Source organism: Solanum stenotomum, chromosome 2, assembly GCF_019186545.1.
Source record: "Solanum stenotomum isolate F172 chromosome 2, ASM1918654v1, whole genome shotgun sequence".
NCBI lineage: Eukaryota > Viridiplantae > Streptophyta > Magnoliopsida > Solanales > Solanaceae > Solanum > Solanum stenotomum.
Window position 1 is genome coordinate 15,435,714 of NC_064283.1, and position 14,202 is coordinate 15,449,915.

Below are 14,202 nucleotides of genomic sequence, written 5' to 3' on the forward strand. Positions count from 1 at the left end.
AATGTATTGATCCCGTATAAAGATGTAAATATTAATCCCAAAACGAAGCAAGCAGTTATATGCTTGCAGAATTCATCCCTGCCCATTATTTAAAATTACATCAGAAGAAAAACAACTCCATGAATGGGGATACAAGATTATACTCTTCTTCCATATGAAGCAAAAATATTCATAGTTCATCTGATCAAGTCGAACTAAGAACAAACTGCTAATTACAGCTCATGATGTCTGTAGGGGTAAACATGATAATTAACGACAGAAAAGGATTACATTTGCATCCAAGATAAAACGAGAATTTCACAGGTAATGAAGACAAGAATCCATTGCCAAAATTTTGACTGAACACTCTAGCTATAGGATTGAAGAAAAAATACATTTCACCTCTATGGATCTTTCTACATCCTCAAATAGTCCTATAACTAATGGTTGCGGCAAAACACATGCTAAGCTGAACAATATGGTTCCATCATTCAGCTCTGAAGTAGGCTACCAGAAGTACATGGTTTCAGATCACAGTTACTTATTTTCCCATTCTGAATATGCACTCTGATGCATCATCATTCAGAAAACTTTGTGAGCCTTTCCATAGTATCTGTTTATGAATGGGGACTGCAAAGAAAAAGGAAAAGGTGAGAACCATGAATTTTAATAGTAGTATATATTAAGTCTTAACATATCAACTAAACATGAGATCTCAAGCATAGACCTAACTTTATAAGATACATAAGAATACAAACAGAATACTCACCTTGACCTGAGATACATCAGGAGTATCAGGTGAGGTCACAGGATAATATTTGTAAAACTTCATACTCTGAAATGCAGCCTTCGCTTCTTCACTCATCTCCTGTATAGCTTTTTTCCTGGCTTCTCTCGCCTAAACCATAGAAAATTTACAGTCATGGGCATAGGCAAATCAAGTATAACATGAAAAAAGATAAAAGGACTGCAAACCATCAGCTTTGCCATGCAGAAGGAAAATAGGATTGCAACAAATTTCTCAAATTATACCTCTCGGTTGCTCCTCTTTCCTTCTTTAACCTTCTCCTTTACAAATTCCTAAAATTACAAAGATGAATATACACAAGTTTTATAAATGTTTTAATAAGGTAAATAGTTTATTGATGAAAATGAGACTTGTCATTTGATATCACAATGAAACATTACCATAAATTCATCTTTTTTATCTGCCGGCAACTCCTCTGACTCGATTAATTTGTCTGCCATTTCCTACAAATTTCATCACTCAAGTTAATAGATGGTAGAATGATTTGAAAATACAGAAGCATATACAAGATTGGCATCGACTTCAAACTGGCAAAAAACTTGCATGACTTGAACAAGAGGAAATGCCGATCCACCTCTTTGCTTCATACTGGAAAATTTACCTTCTTAGTAAAATGAAAATTGTATCTCACTAAATCAATTCAACTTGGTATAAACTAAAACTGATTTGTAGACAGTGTTGCCTCTCTCCTTAAATGGAACTCACACCAACAACTTTTAAAATAATTTTACAATTCATTTATTTCAAACTTGATGCAGTGTAGTCCTTTACTTTAAACTAATTGTTCTGCTTTTTCACACGTCAAAGTTTATAATATTCAACACTCCAAAACTTGTCACATATTTGCTCTGCAATCTCAAACACCTTTGGTAAGAAAAAAAGGCAACCCAAAGGATGGCTCTCAAGCTGCTAAAAGAATACTCCCTCCGTCCCTATTTAGTTGTCCACTTTAGAAATGGCACACAGATTAAGGCAACAATGATTAGCATAGTGAAGTTACAATTTTACCCTTATAGTACAATTTACAATTCCAAAATAAATTCACTCAAGATAACTAATCAATGCTGGGAAGTTCATAAGTTTATTTACTTTATTTATTTATGACAACTTTACTTAAATAAGGGTATAATAGGAAAAAATTTGTTGTCCTTTCTTGATTTGTCAAAATGGACAACTAAATAGGGACAACTAAAAGAGGAAATATGGACAACTAAATAGGGACGGAGGGAGTAATAAATAATCCTTTCTCAAATTTGTCTTAAAACAAGAAATTATCACAAATAGCAACCAAGTATGGTTGAGTGGTCCAGGAAAGGGAAACAATATTCTAATGTTGGTTGCGATGAGAATTTTCTCCTATTTTTATTCAAGATTACAACGAAAAGAGACAAAGTTGTGTTTTGGTTGAAAAGAACCTTTGTGATAGTTCAACAAAAAGGGAGTTTATTTCAAGAAATTGCTGGATGGTGCTTTCTGTGTCTAGTCACCTAAACCATAGAATGGAGCAACAGAGATAACATATTGAATGGAGAAAATGTTCCAGTCTCATGTTAAGATTTGTGTCTATCGTTGGAGCTTATCAGCTACTTAATATATTAAATGGAAACGGGTTAAAAATGCCCTTAACGTATCATAAATGGTTCAAAGATGCCTCCTTCCACCTATAAGACAAAATGGCATCAACCTTTTTTTTAGGTCTAAAAATGCCTTTTATAGAAGTTATAAAAAACTGGTGATCGAATGTCTTTAACTGCTTCAACATATGACGACACACATAGGAACCAGTTTACAGGGTATCCCAACAGCCTATTAATTTTCATTTGGTAAGACGGCGGCACCCAAAAGTACAGAGATGGCAGGGAAGAAAAGGAGAAGGGTTAAGTATACCTCTGGCTCATCAAATTCCCAATCAAACTCGCAAAACACCTGAAACCAAAAGAAGTCAAAATTTTCATAAAATTGTGAAGATCATGCACATATACCTGTGTTTCTTTACATACAACCACTTAAGGATCTAGTATACACAAAATTGCTCATGTTAGACCCATTTAACATCTATTTCATACCAAGAAATCATCCTCAAGCAATCCTTCCTATGGCAATACCATAGTGGAGTAGCCACTGTATTATTCTACTAGTATTTGAAAGCTTACAGGCGGTTCTGATGGGAACAAGATCTGCACAATGGTGCTCTGTTCAAATTCATCTTCTGCAAATGGCTGATAGAAATCTGCCAAGAAAATAACTGTCATGGAGATTTCCACTAGAAATGAAACCCATCAAAGACACCTATAACAATCAAAAGATGTACACCGAAGATGACAGGCTATCCTCTAAGTTTATAAGTGCAAAACAACAAAAGAAACAGCAGAGAGAAATGTATGAGACTGAAACATCAAAGCTAAATTCAACTAACTTCCAAAAAATATGAGATATCACATTCTTAAACTTAGTTAAAACCCATATATAAAGTCTAACATGATTGATCTTCAATAAAATATTTTTTGACAATTATAAGAAACATATTCTTAATAATTAATAATTGTGTTAGATAACTGATCAATTATACATATAAATACATATATAACTTAAAAAACTATCAGCAAATCAGACAGAAAAATGTTAATAACCAAATATTTAGTTTCCTATCTGTTTAGGAAAGAGAGAACAAAATTACATTCAGTGCTAGCATACAGATGATTTAACTTTAAAATTTCAATTTTTCCAAATTTCAGATAGTAACTTCTCAAAACAGCTAGAAATCTATCTTAATCCATTCCAAAGAGGACACCAACCAAGTATAAGCACAGCAGTGTTCCAAACTTTTATTCTGAAAGAAAGATATACCCCATCAGTTAGCATGATACTAGAACAGAATCAACTAACTTAGGAAACTAAAGCAGCATAAAAGGAAAACTAAACCCAAGTTTATGATGGACACGAGGGAATAAATTAAGGGTTAAATCTCCACAGTTATTGGAGTTTTCTTACTTACAAGGTAAGCAATACTCAAACTTCTTAACTCGCTCCAACTTCAAGTGTCTTAAACCAGCCCTGAAATAAGCATATCGAAAGATATTAATAACAGAAGGTGTTCATCTCCCTGGCTCCTCCTATCGCCTCTTTAATACACAAACATCAAGTTATGACATTGGAAAATTCTCCTCAGATACCACACAAAGAAAAATCTGTGCCTTAACAAAACGATTTTTCTGTGTGGTATCTGACACACCAAATAAAACCAGCTAACCCATAAAAACAGAATGCAGGAGGTAAGGAAGCAAACCTTCTCTGAGTGCACCTCAGAATAAAAATTTGGGATTTGAGTCTTTCAACTTGAGATTCCCTGTTGGAATGATCAGACCAAAATATAAACCACTGACATAAGATATACAAGAGGCAAAACAAGGAAAAGAAGGCACATCTTAGGGGCAAGAATACTATTGTTCTAAAGGAATGCATTCACTGTCAGAAGCCAAGATAGACATGCATATAATAAGACCTACAAGAGACAATGAGAATGAAAAAGTCAAACCAGGGATGAGGGAGCAGCAACAATACCGTTTTTCCAAAGGAATGTACGGAACCCAGTCCATTTTCATCTGTTTCATTGGCAGTATCTCTTCAGCTTCCCTTTGTACAGAGTTTATTCCAATCTTATCAGAAGGTGGAAAAGGAGATACAACCTGTTAAAAAGGAAGAAAAAAATTAACAAAGAAAGAGGAGATTATATAATGTATTTTTAATGAACAAGTAATTGGCCTGTATATGAGGTAAAAGAAAGTCAAGTTCTGAAATTACTGTACTTCTCCAAAAAGCATAAAAACTAAAACCATAATGACACCTTAATACACTAGAAACCACTATAAGTTTACTTAAGTCATTGGCATGTTCTCTACTCCTTACTGTGCCCCCCCCCCCCCCAAACCAACCCTCTCTCACCGGGGGGGGGAGTCCATTTTGTTACTCTTTCATATGGATCAGTCTGAGAAATTTCCTTAATCTCGGGTATACAACACTGTTCACATTTGCAAACCTCTTAAGGACACTAACAGCAATCAAATGGACTCAAAAGTAAGCTCTACATTCAGAGGGTGGGACAGATTAAAGCTCTGCCAACAAACTAGAGGTCAAAAAGACAAACTGAAAAAATGCAGCCTTTTTTATGAGCAGTGAAGAGTGCATAAATAGAAGTGAAAGGAATAAGGTTAACAGTTGTAAATACTTCTATATAGGATCTTAGAGACAGAGACTTACAGCAACCACAACAGGTATACACGTGACTTTTGATTGTCCCTGGAAAAAAACCAATTGTGCTGCAAAAACAAGAGAACAGTTCTACATGAAGCAAATCATTTGAAGGATATAATGGGATATTGGTCATACAAAAAACAGGTTAAGTTGAAAAAATATGATCACCTATTCAAAGAAAAAAATTGTTCCAAGGTACATGAAACAGAAAGAATTATGAATGCTATCAAATATCTTAACACAAAATTGACAGGAAAAAGAAGGTCATCGGATCAAATGAAGGGGTCAATGACATACAAGAAATTGTTCAGCAAGATTAGAGCAAATAGAAAATTGAACAATAAAAAAGGTCAGAACATAATTATTCATAAGAAATCGATATGAAAAAGAAAGGAATGAATCAGCTTAAGGGGGGTCAATGATCCCCAGGTGAAATTGCATAGCAAGAATAGAATAAAGAGAAATTTGAACATGAGAAGTGGTGAAATGTGACTATTCACTACAACATTGATGGAAAAAGAAGAGAATAGATCAACTCAAGGGGTCAATGATCTCGATATAAAATTGTATGGAAAGATCAAACACTAAATTGAAATCTGAACCACAGTGTAGAAGCAATGCAGTTTCAAAGATCAGCCACAAGTCAAGCTACTTGGAGCATAGAGCATGAATATGTCTGTACAATAAGACAACAAGCTCCAGCTACCACTTACGTTCTGTACAACCAAAAAGGTAGACTTTCTGTCCATGCAATTCTCCATCTTCTTCAAATGCATCCTATGAGAAGTCCAACAAGACCTGTGAGTTATCTTGTCTTTTTGTTTTCAGAATACTTTATTTACTAAAACAGAATGCAAATAATCAACTCACTTCAAGATTTGAGAAATTCCATTTGTATTGATAAACCATGTCAATCTGATCCCACTGCCACCAAGAAAAAGAATACATTCAAATTTCAGAAATTATATGCAATGAATTAACAAGCATAAACCAGAATGCTATGCCAATGAATAAACAGAAAGCCACTATATCAAAATATAAACAAACAGAAAGTGAACAAATTCTAACCTCTGTGCCAACAGGAAAAACCTCTTGCCACAGATCTTCCTGCAAAACATACCAATTGAAAGAGTGAGGGAGAAGAGCAAAAGGACTATTGTCTAAAAGAGCAAGTAGGAAATTGCAAATTTCTACAATAAAAGTTCAATCAGGTAAAACTACAACTATGATGATAAACACAATGTAGTGTCTTTTGATGTTTCTGGGCTCATCCTCCATGACTAGACTCCAAGTTATAGCAGCTTGAATAATTTCTCGGCTTTTAAATTATTTCATAGGACTGGAGAAATGAAAACAGTACAAACTAAAATGTTGGATGTCATTTTTATATATTTAGGAAACTAAAAAATAGATGTGCCACCCAATGGTTTGTCTTAAGTTTAAAGAAATCAAACATATAAAGTACAAATCACATCCTTATGCCAACCCCTACAACAAGTAACTTTCAAATATATCAAGACAAAAAGCACAAAAAAAGCTCTAAGGTCCATTGGGGCTTCAAGTGCAAAGCACAAATAAAGCATGGACTTTAATGAAAAAAGGTCCAAATGGAGAAAAAAAACAAATATGCCTGTGTAGTTCAAGACTAACAATTATAAGCATGAATAACAAATACATGAAAGTATCAATTGTTTTAAGTTGCATCTTTAGAATTAAGCTTATTGGCAAGGAAATATATGCCTTAGAGTTAGAGCTTTGATGACATAATTGAAGCGCTCATGAAGTAAGACGAAGCACTCAGTTTGTTTTATGCCTCGCTTCAAGGCTTAAGCGTGCCATTGACAACATTGATCAAAATATGAGATAGAACACTCTAAAACAATCCAAACATTGATTTCAACTCAATGCTAACAACTGCATATGAAAATCCAAAGCAATGGTCATAAGCTAGCTAATCACGTCATCCACCATTGCCAGGAATCAGCAAAACCCCAAAACAAAGAAATAGCTCCAATAACTGAAGCATATACTTTTTGAGAAAATAACAAAAACATATACTTGAGCAACAACCCCAAGTTAGCATTAACAATCATCAAAATATAAAATCATAATATTCAAGCTTAAACAAAACCACTTAGTAGTTGAAAGAATCAAACCTACCCTACATTATTAAAGGGAACATCAAGATTTCACAAACAACAACATACCCGGCGAAATCCCATAAGTGAGGTCTGAGGAACATCAAAATCACAAAATACCCCAAAATTACTTAAGCCCAAAACCTAGCTAGCAATAACAACTATCAGAGTAGCAAACCATAAACAGAGTAATTAACACTTCAAAGAACCCAACAACCTGCATTATCGAATAACAAAGCAAACCAAAAAACAGAGCAAATCAAATACTTGAGCAGAACCCCACATCAATAACAATCAATCAAGTACAAATCAAATCAACCACCCTAATCTCAAACTAGAATAGGGTTCAGCTATATAAATCCCCACTTAGCATTTTCAAGATTCGATTTAGTACTTACTCGAACATTATCAATAATGAAAACAACCAAAAGCTAAAAACAAAACCAATGAAAAAAGGCAGCAGCTTGCATTACCAAATTACGCCTATCAGGGAAGTACTCAGTTTCGGTCTCAGGTTTAACAATCTTAGCTCGTTTAGCTTGTCGCTTAACAACAACTTTGCCATTGTTCTTGGCTAGTTCTTCGGTGGTTGGCGTTTCCTCCTCCACTTTCGCCTTGCCTTTTCCTACTACTTCCTTAGCCTTTCGCTTTGTTCCTTTCCTCATTGTTACTAGTAAAAAATACGAAAAGATGGGAATGGGTGTTAAGGGTTTGTTGCGGTGAGGAATTTGAATGGAGGTGGAAGAGCGGCGATGGCGGAAAATAGAAGAACCCAGACAATTTTTGAGGTAATAAGGCCGCAATTTTGAGGGGGGGTGGGGTAAGGAAAGAGCGTAAATCGGACGCGAGTATAGTAAGGAGGGAGATTGGAAATTTTGGCTTTGTTTTTCCCCCCTTTTCAATGTTCAATACTCCCTCCGTTTCACAAAGAATGACCTGGTTTGACTTGGCACGGAGTTTAAGTAAATAAAGAAGACTTTTAAATCTTGTGGTCCTAAATTAAAGTTATGTCAAATGTACAAAATTGCCCTTAATCTTGTGGTCTTAAACATGCCACGTGGAAAGCAAAAAGTAAAATGTTACCAAAAAAGGAAAGAAGTCATTCTTTTTTAAACTGACTAAAAAGAAAAGGAGGTCATTTTTTGTGAAACGGAGGGAGTAATTAATTCTCAAGGAAAATAATAAAAATATTTCTTTAAGGGATTGTTTTGTAGAGTGTATTAGCATATTTGTACTTTGTTTGGCACTCTTTTATAAGTTGTGTATTATTAATATCATGAATCTTTAGGTATTAGTATTGCAACGGTTTATTGTGTGCATTAGCATGGTTAAAGGTCTAATTCTCCCTCAAAACCTTTTTTTACATCTTTTCCGTCATAATTGTGGAGAGTATCTTTGTAAATTAATTTTTAATGCAATGCATGTTATTTTTAATGTACCAAACCTGACAATGCATAAAAATAACATATGTATAATTAATGTAAACATAACTAATACAAACATTACTAGTGCAAGCATTACTAATAATGCGTATCCAGGATTTCGAGATAATGGGTGCACTATTGTGAAAAAATGGATCTAATTGGTTTGACATTTAGGTTCTTATCACTGAAAACAGTTAAAATTTTAAAATTATAGGTCCCAAAATTGAAATGCTTAATTAATTAAAACGTCAAAAGTGCTATCAATAATCTCTTAGAGGTGTTATCTAATTTTAGAAGGAAAAAAAAAACAAGATAGATATAAAATTCAAATTTCTAACTTCACTAACACTCTGTTTGGATCATTGTTACCCGCTGTGTTGTATTGTATTGTTATCAGCATACAGTGTTTGTTTTTATTGTTACTTAAAATGTATTGTGTTGTATTATTAAATTTTGTTGTTCAGTTCAATGAAAACCCTTATTTTATGGAACAACCGATTTGGTGTGCTCTCATTGTTACTTAATTTATTTTTTCCAATTATTACCTTATTTAATATTTCATAATACTATTTTACACTTTACCCTATATTATTTGATCTCAGTCAAATTTCCTACCCAATAATTACTGCGTTGTTTTGTTCCTTTTAGGTTTGGTTGTTTGTCCTTCTTCTTTCTTTTTATTTAAGCATATACTTCTTCCCTTTTTTTTCTTGTTTTTTTTTCTCTTTCAACATATTGCTTTATATGTTATTGTTTTTTGCAGATTTCTACGTTATACAAATACAAAAGTAAAAATTAAAATTTATAGTTAACGACTTAGAGTTAACAATTAATGAATGAATAAATATATTAATTAGTTAGTTCATACAAAGCAGTATCTTCTTACCTTTTCATCATTTTTCAAAGTTTCTTAATACATGCGGTACGTAATAATTTTTAGAATTGAATATATGAAAATTTGATTTATCAATTTTTAATTAAATTAATCTAGATACAAACTTGATAATAATGTTTGATAATATAATTATAGTTGATGATATAATTTTATGTTATTTTCATATGACATAAAAAAGTATGCATGATAGTATTGTTATTTTATTAGTAATTATTGATAAATTCAGTATTTAAAATAATTAAGTACATTTTAGTAAATTTATGAATTACAATACATTATGATATAGTCAAACCAAATAATAAAAATGTTACAACAACAAATAATATAATCTAGCCAAACATTGTATCTACCATACAATACAACACAATACAGTACAATACAATGCAATACATTATGAACAATGGGTAACAATGATCCAAACAGAGTGTAAGAGGTGACCCAATCATCGTCATTTTATATTATACTTTGTGTGTGGGTTCACACATCTATATTTAATGAAATTTTTTAAAAGTATGACACTATTATATATGATTTTGGGAGGAGAGCCTGGGTTCAAGTGAACCCAGTGACCCACATACATCTATGCTAATAAACTATATTTAACATTACTTTTACACTCTATCATTCAATTCCAGAGTTTGATGCCTGGATAATGGAGAAAAAATCCAAATGTATTGGATTAAAATGTAAAAATTGATTTTTACACTAGATTATATGGGATGGATGTAACTCCTTTGATTCTTAGCCCCTCAAAGTATTCAATCACCTTCTCTTTAACGAATTGAGGTTCATTATGATAAATTATTTTCTTTGACATTCTGAAGCAACATATAATGTAGTTCTAAATGATATTTGATGACTTCTTTTTTTCTTATTTTCTGTAAGTTGAAATGCTTATCCTCATAAACATAATACCAAAAAAGTTAAGCCTACACGAACTTCTCACGCAATGATTAAACGCAAGGATATTGTTGATGTTGTTGAAGCTAATAAACAACATAAGGAAAAAAAGGATAAATTTCTTGAACAATATACGATTGCACTGGTAGATGTGATGGAATTTTAGAAAAGGATCTAGTGTTACAATTCAAAATTAGACGTGATGACACTCGTCTTATCTCACCAAGAAAAGCCAATCTTAAACCCAAATAAACAAGATAAATGCAAAAATAAAGTAGAAATGAAATCTCAACTTAACAATAATGCGGATAACTTATACTTTGTTTGGATGGTTGTTACATATTATTTTATAATGTATCGTATTGTATTGTATTGTATTGTACTGTGTTGTATTGTGTCTTACTTGGAGCCTTCAAAATAGACTTGTCCCGTTTGGCCGTCCCAACCAAACCCTTGAATTAAGTGGGGTTGGACTTAATTTTTTCAGTCCATTTAGGAAAGAGGCTTTTTAGCCTAGTCTCATTTGGCCCACTAGCCTCATAGGCCCAATCCGCAAGCATTAGAGGCTAGCCTGTGGGCTGTGAATTTTAAAAATATTTATTATATATATAGTTTTTTTCCAATAAATATTTTAACAAATATAAAATCAAGAAAGTATTCATTCTTCTTTAAACCCCATAATCATTACTAATTCATTCTCATCATTTAACTAACTATACATAAAAAGCATTTAAAACCCTTCATCAATTTCTATTACTCCTAATCAAACAAAGGCATACAAGGTTTAATAATGCTTAACAGTTGGTTAAGAAGTCATTTTGCCTCAATTAATCAAATAATCACTCAAGAACTTGAGATTTCCCTCTTTGTTGGGCCTTAAAATCAGTACAAGCTAATCAAATAAGTAATCACAATAAGAATTTGAAACCAATAATAATCATATCAATTATTTTAGAAAACGGGGTAAAATTGACCCAAAAATCTAATTGTGAAAACAAAGGGTATATTTGAAAATTTGTACAATAATGCGTTATTCAAAGAATTTGGAACTTACCGGTGAAAACCATTTCGAAAATAAAGTTGAATCGAACCCACAATCACTATTTCTCCTTAAAACTCAAGTTCTTGAAAAACTTCTTAAATTTGAATCCAAAATAGCAATTTAGATGTCAAAATCCTGCAATAATTAATGAACCCAATCGAAGTTTCTTGAAAAAGTCTTTCAAAATCACATTTATTGAGCTTTTAGGGTTCAAAAATTGAAAAAGATGAAAAGAAACTCGATTTTGAAAAATAAGACACGGCCAGGGGTCCTTGGTGAATGTGGACTCTCGCCAATTAACTCTCCGTGAACGCAGAGGTCTGACATCCCGACCCTCTGCGCATGCACAGATCATCAAACACCAGCTATCAACAAAATCAACAAATATCAAAATCTTTGAATGTACTAACCAAATGTATTACCCAACTAAATTTGACGTTTTGGACTCAATGGAACCGTCGAAACACAAATTTGGAATCTCCTCAATCTAAAACCCATGAAAGTCGCAATAAACTAACTTAAGACTCAAAAATATCAAAGTGCCCTCAGAATCTCCGAAAAAATCAACCAAGACCTCAACCAGGCCTAAAGTCATCCTTGATCCAAGTGAAACCGTCGGGCATCCAACCGAGCGTCCGAACTTTGGATGTTGACCAAAGTCAACCCAAAGACTAAAATCACTTAAACTTCCAACTTATGACCTTAAATCCACGAAATACGTTTGAATCAGAAAACAACAACACTCGTACCAAATTTCGCATTCTGAAGCTGATGGAATTGACGGAATCTCATTCCAAGACTCAAAACACAGATTGTTACCAAAAAACACTATTTAGACTTTAACTCATGCAAAAACTCAAAACTTTCAAAAATCACCATTTTTATTCAAATTTCAAAATCAATCTCACAAACTAATCCAAAAAGACTCTAGGCAACTATCGGAAGGAATAAAATGATAATTTTAAATTTCAAAAATAACCTTCAAAGTCATTACACGTGATTCCTCAGTCTATAAAATCATTGTCATAAAGCACACAAGAGCATTCTTCCCAGACAAAAAAATCCTTAGAACAGTTTGAACCATATCTATCGTGTGTTAAGATAAATAAAAATATTGCTAAATTTCTTGATATAGTAAAACTTAGATACTTTGGGGACTAAAAAATACTTAAGAAACACGTTGTTGATCACTTAGTAGTTGATGTCCCAGACATGACTGATTTAATTGATAAAATAAATTTTAAGGATGGTGACATTTATTTTTGAACTACTTTTTAGCCATGCATATGAATGATGTTGTTGAGTTTTACACAAATCTTAAGGTCTTTAATAGTGTAATTACTGTAAGTACATCTATGAAATGGTATCTATTGTATTTGACATTGTTAGGTTAGCAGAAATCATGTATGAGAATTATTATCTCACTAAGAATTTACATAGGAACGAGTTAAAAAAAAAAGAGATGAGACATGTGCCGAAGGATGAAATGAAGTCATTTCACAAACTTCTATTTGAGTTTGTGAATAAGTGCATCCTGCCTCGCTCTAAGAGGTGCCATAAAGTTATTTATCGAGATCTAGGAATCTCTTGGACTTAGATTAGTACATAACCTTCCAACTCTCATGATCAAACACACGATGAGGGTTATAGATCCTAAACATCCTTGTGGCTTAACTATTTTTAGCCACCTAGTTCCTCATTAAAAAAAGTAGTCTGTATATATTCGTTTTCTAAGAAATGGTGCATATATATCCTTTTTCCATTAACATATCTATATTTACATTATTTTTTATTTCATAAAGTACCAAGTGATTTTAAAAGACTACCTTGCCCATTTTTTTGGCCCATTATGAAACCTCCAAACTATAAACGAGCCATACATAGGTTGGACGGAACAATAATAGAACCTGGTTTCTTACATTACTACACATATATTACTTCATAACAACAATGTATTCCATACTCAGATGGATTATTGGTCTTTCTTTGACTACTAAATCCATAAACAAGCAATACACAGGTTGAACGGATCAATAATAAAACTTGTTTTCTTAAATTACCCAACACAAATAAAAAACACCCAACCCCTCTTCTACTCAATCATAAAATAAGTTATGATCATATATAAAATAAAAGAAGAAATGAGTTTTTTTTAGTTGGGTAGGGTGTGAATAAAGTCAATCGTCTAGAGGGATAAAAAGAACATGTGAGATAATTTTCAAAAAACATGTGATATTTTTTAAATTAAAGAAATAAGTTTAAATTTTGTTTAAATATTTTACTAACAAAAAAATAAAATTATATATTATATATGTACCACTATTAAATGATAAACACATATACATTATATATATATATATATATATATCCAACATTATATTTAACAAAGATATATGCCTCTAAATAAAGTTGAAGGTATCAATATGGGTTGTGGTACAGTAGTATGAGTTGTGGTGTACCGGTGGAAGTGTTTCATCCTTAATCAGAGGTCTCGAGCTCCGAACACCGAACACCGAACACCGAACACCGAATGGAAAACAAAAAAAAGCTGATCATTTTTCCTAAAATAAACGACAAAAGAGACCAACATGGGTTGTGGTCAGTGGCGGAGCCAGAAATTTTATCAAGGGTGTTCAGGAGTTTTTTTTTCTTTCTAATAAGTGAGTTGAATATTATTTGTTTAACCTAGAAATTCTACGATGAACGATCCCAACATTTGTCGATATAAAAAAAAACAATCATGTTTTTTTCTTTTTGATGCATTG

The 14,202-nt window shown here is 32.7% G+C and overlaps 1 protein-coding gene across 1 annotated transcript; it reads right to left on the reverse strand.

Moving 5' to 3' along the window:
• Window positions 1-242: 242 nt before the first annotated feature.
• On the reverse strand, window positions 243-8,010 carry LOC125855616 (protein HEAT INTOLERANT 4-like). The gene is made up of 14 exons (XM_049535360.1): window positions 7,650-8,010; window positions 6,107-6,145; window positions 5,909-5,962; window positions 5,752-5,815; window positions 5,045-5,103; window positions 4,349-4,473; window positions 4,074-4,133; window positions 3,783-3,841; window positions 2,941-3,017; window positions 2,675-2,713; window positions 1,168-1,230; window positions 1,012-1,059; window positions 749-877; window positions 243-609 (listed from the first exon to the last, which is right to left on the reverse strand). The coding sequence occupies exons 1-14, from the start codon at window positions 7,839-7,841 to the stop codon at window positions 562-564; spliced, it is 1,056 nt and encodes a 351-aa protein (XP_049391317.1). The 5' UTR covers window positions 7,842-8,010; the 3' UTR covers window positions 243-561.
• Between the last annotated feature and the right edge of the window lie 6,192 nt (window positions 8,011-14,202).

Excerpts from the sequence above, each read along its gene's own strand:
- LOC125855616 (XM_049535360.1), bottom strand. The coding sequence starts at position 7,841 with ATGAGGAAAGGAACAAAGCGAAAGGCTAAGGAAGTAGTAGGAAAAGGC. Across the intron at positions 4,134-4,348 it reads TACATTCCTTTGGAAAAACG|GGAATCTCAAGTTGAAAGAC; the intron begins GTATTGTTGCTG and ends TCATTCCAACAG. Across the intron at positions 2,714-2,940 it reads TGTTCCCATCAGAACCGCCT|GTGTTTTGCGAGTTTGATTG; the intron begins GTAAGCTTTCAA and ends TTTTGGTTTCAG.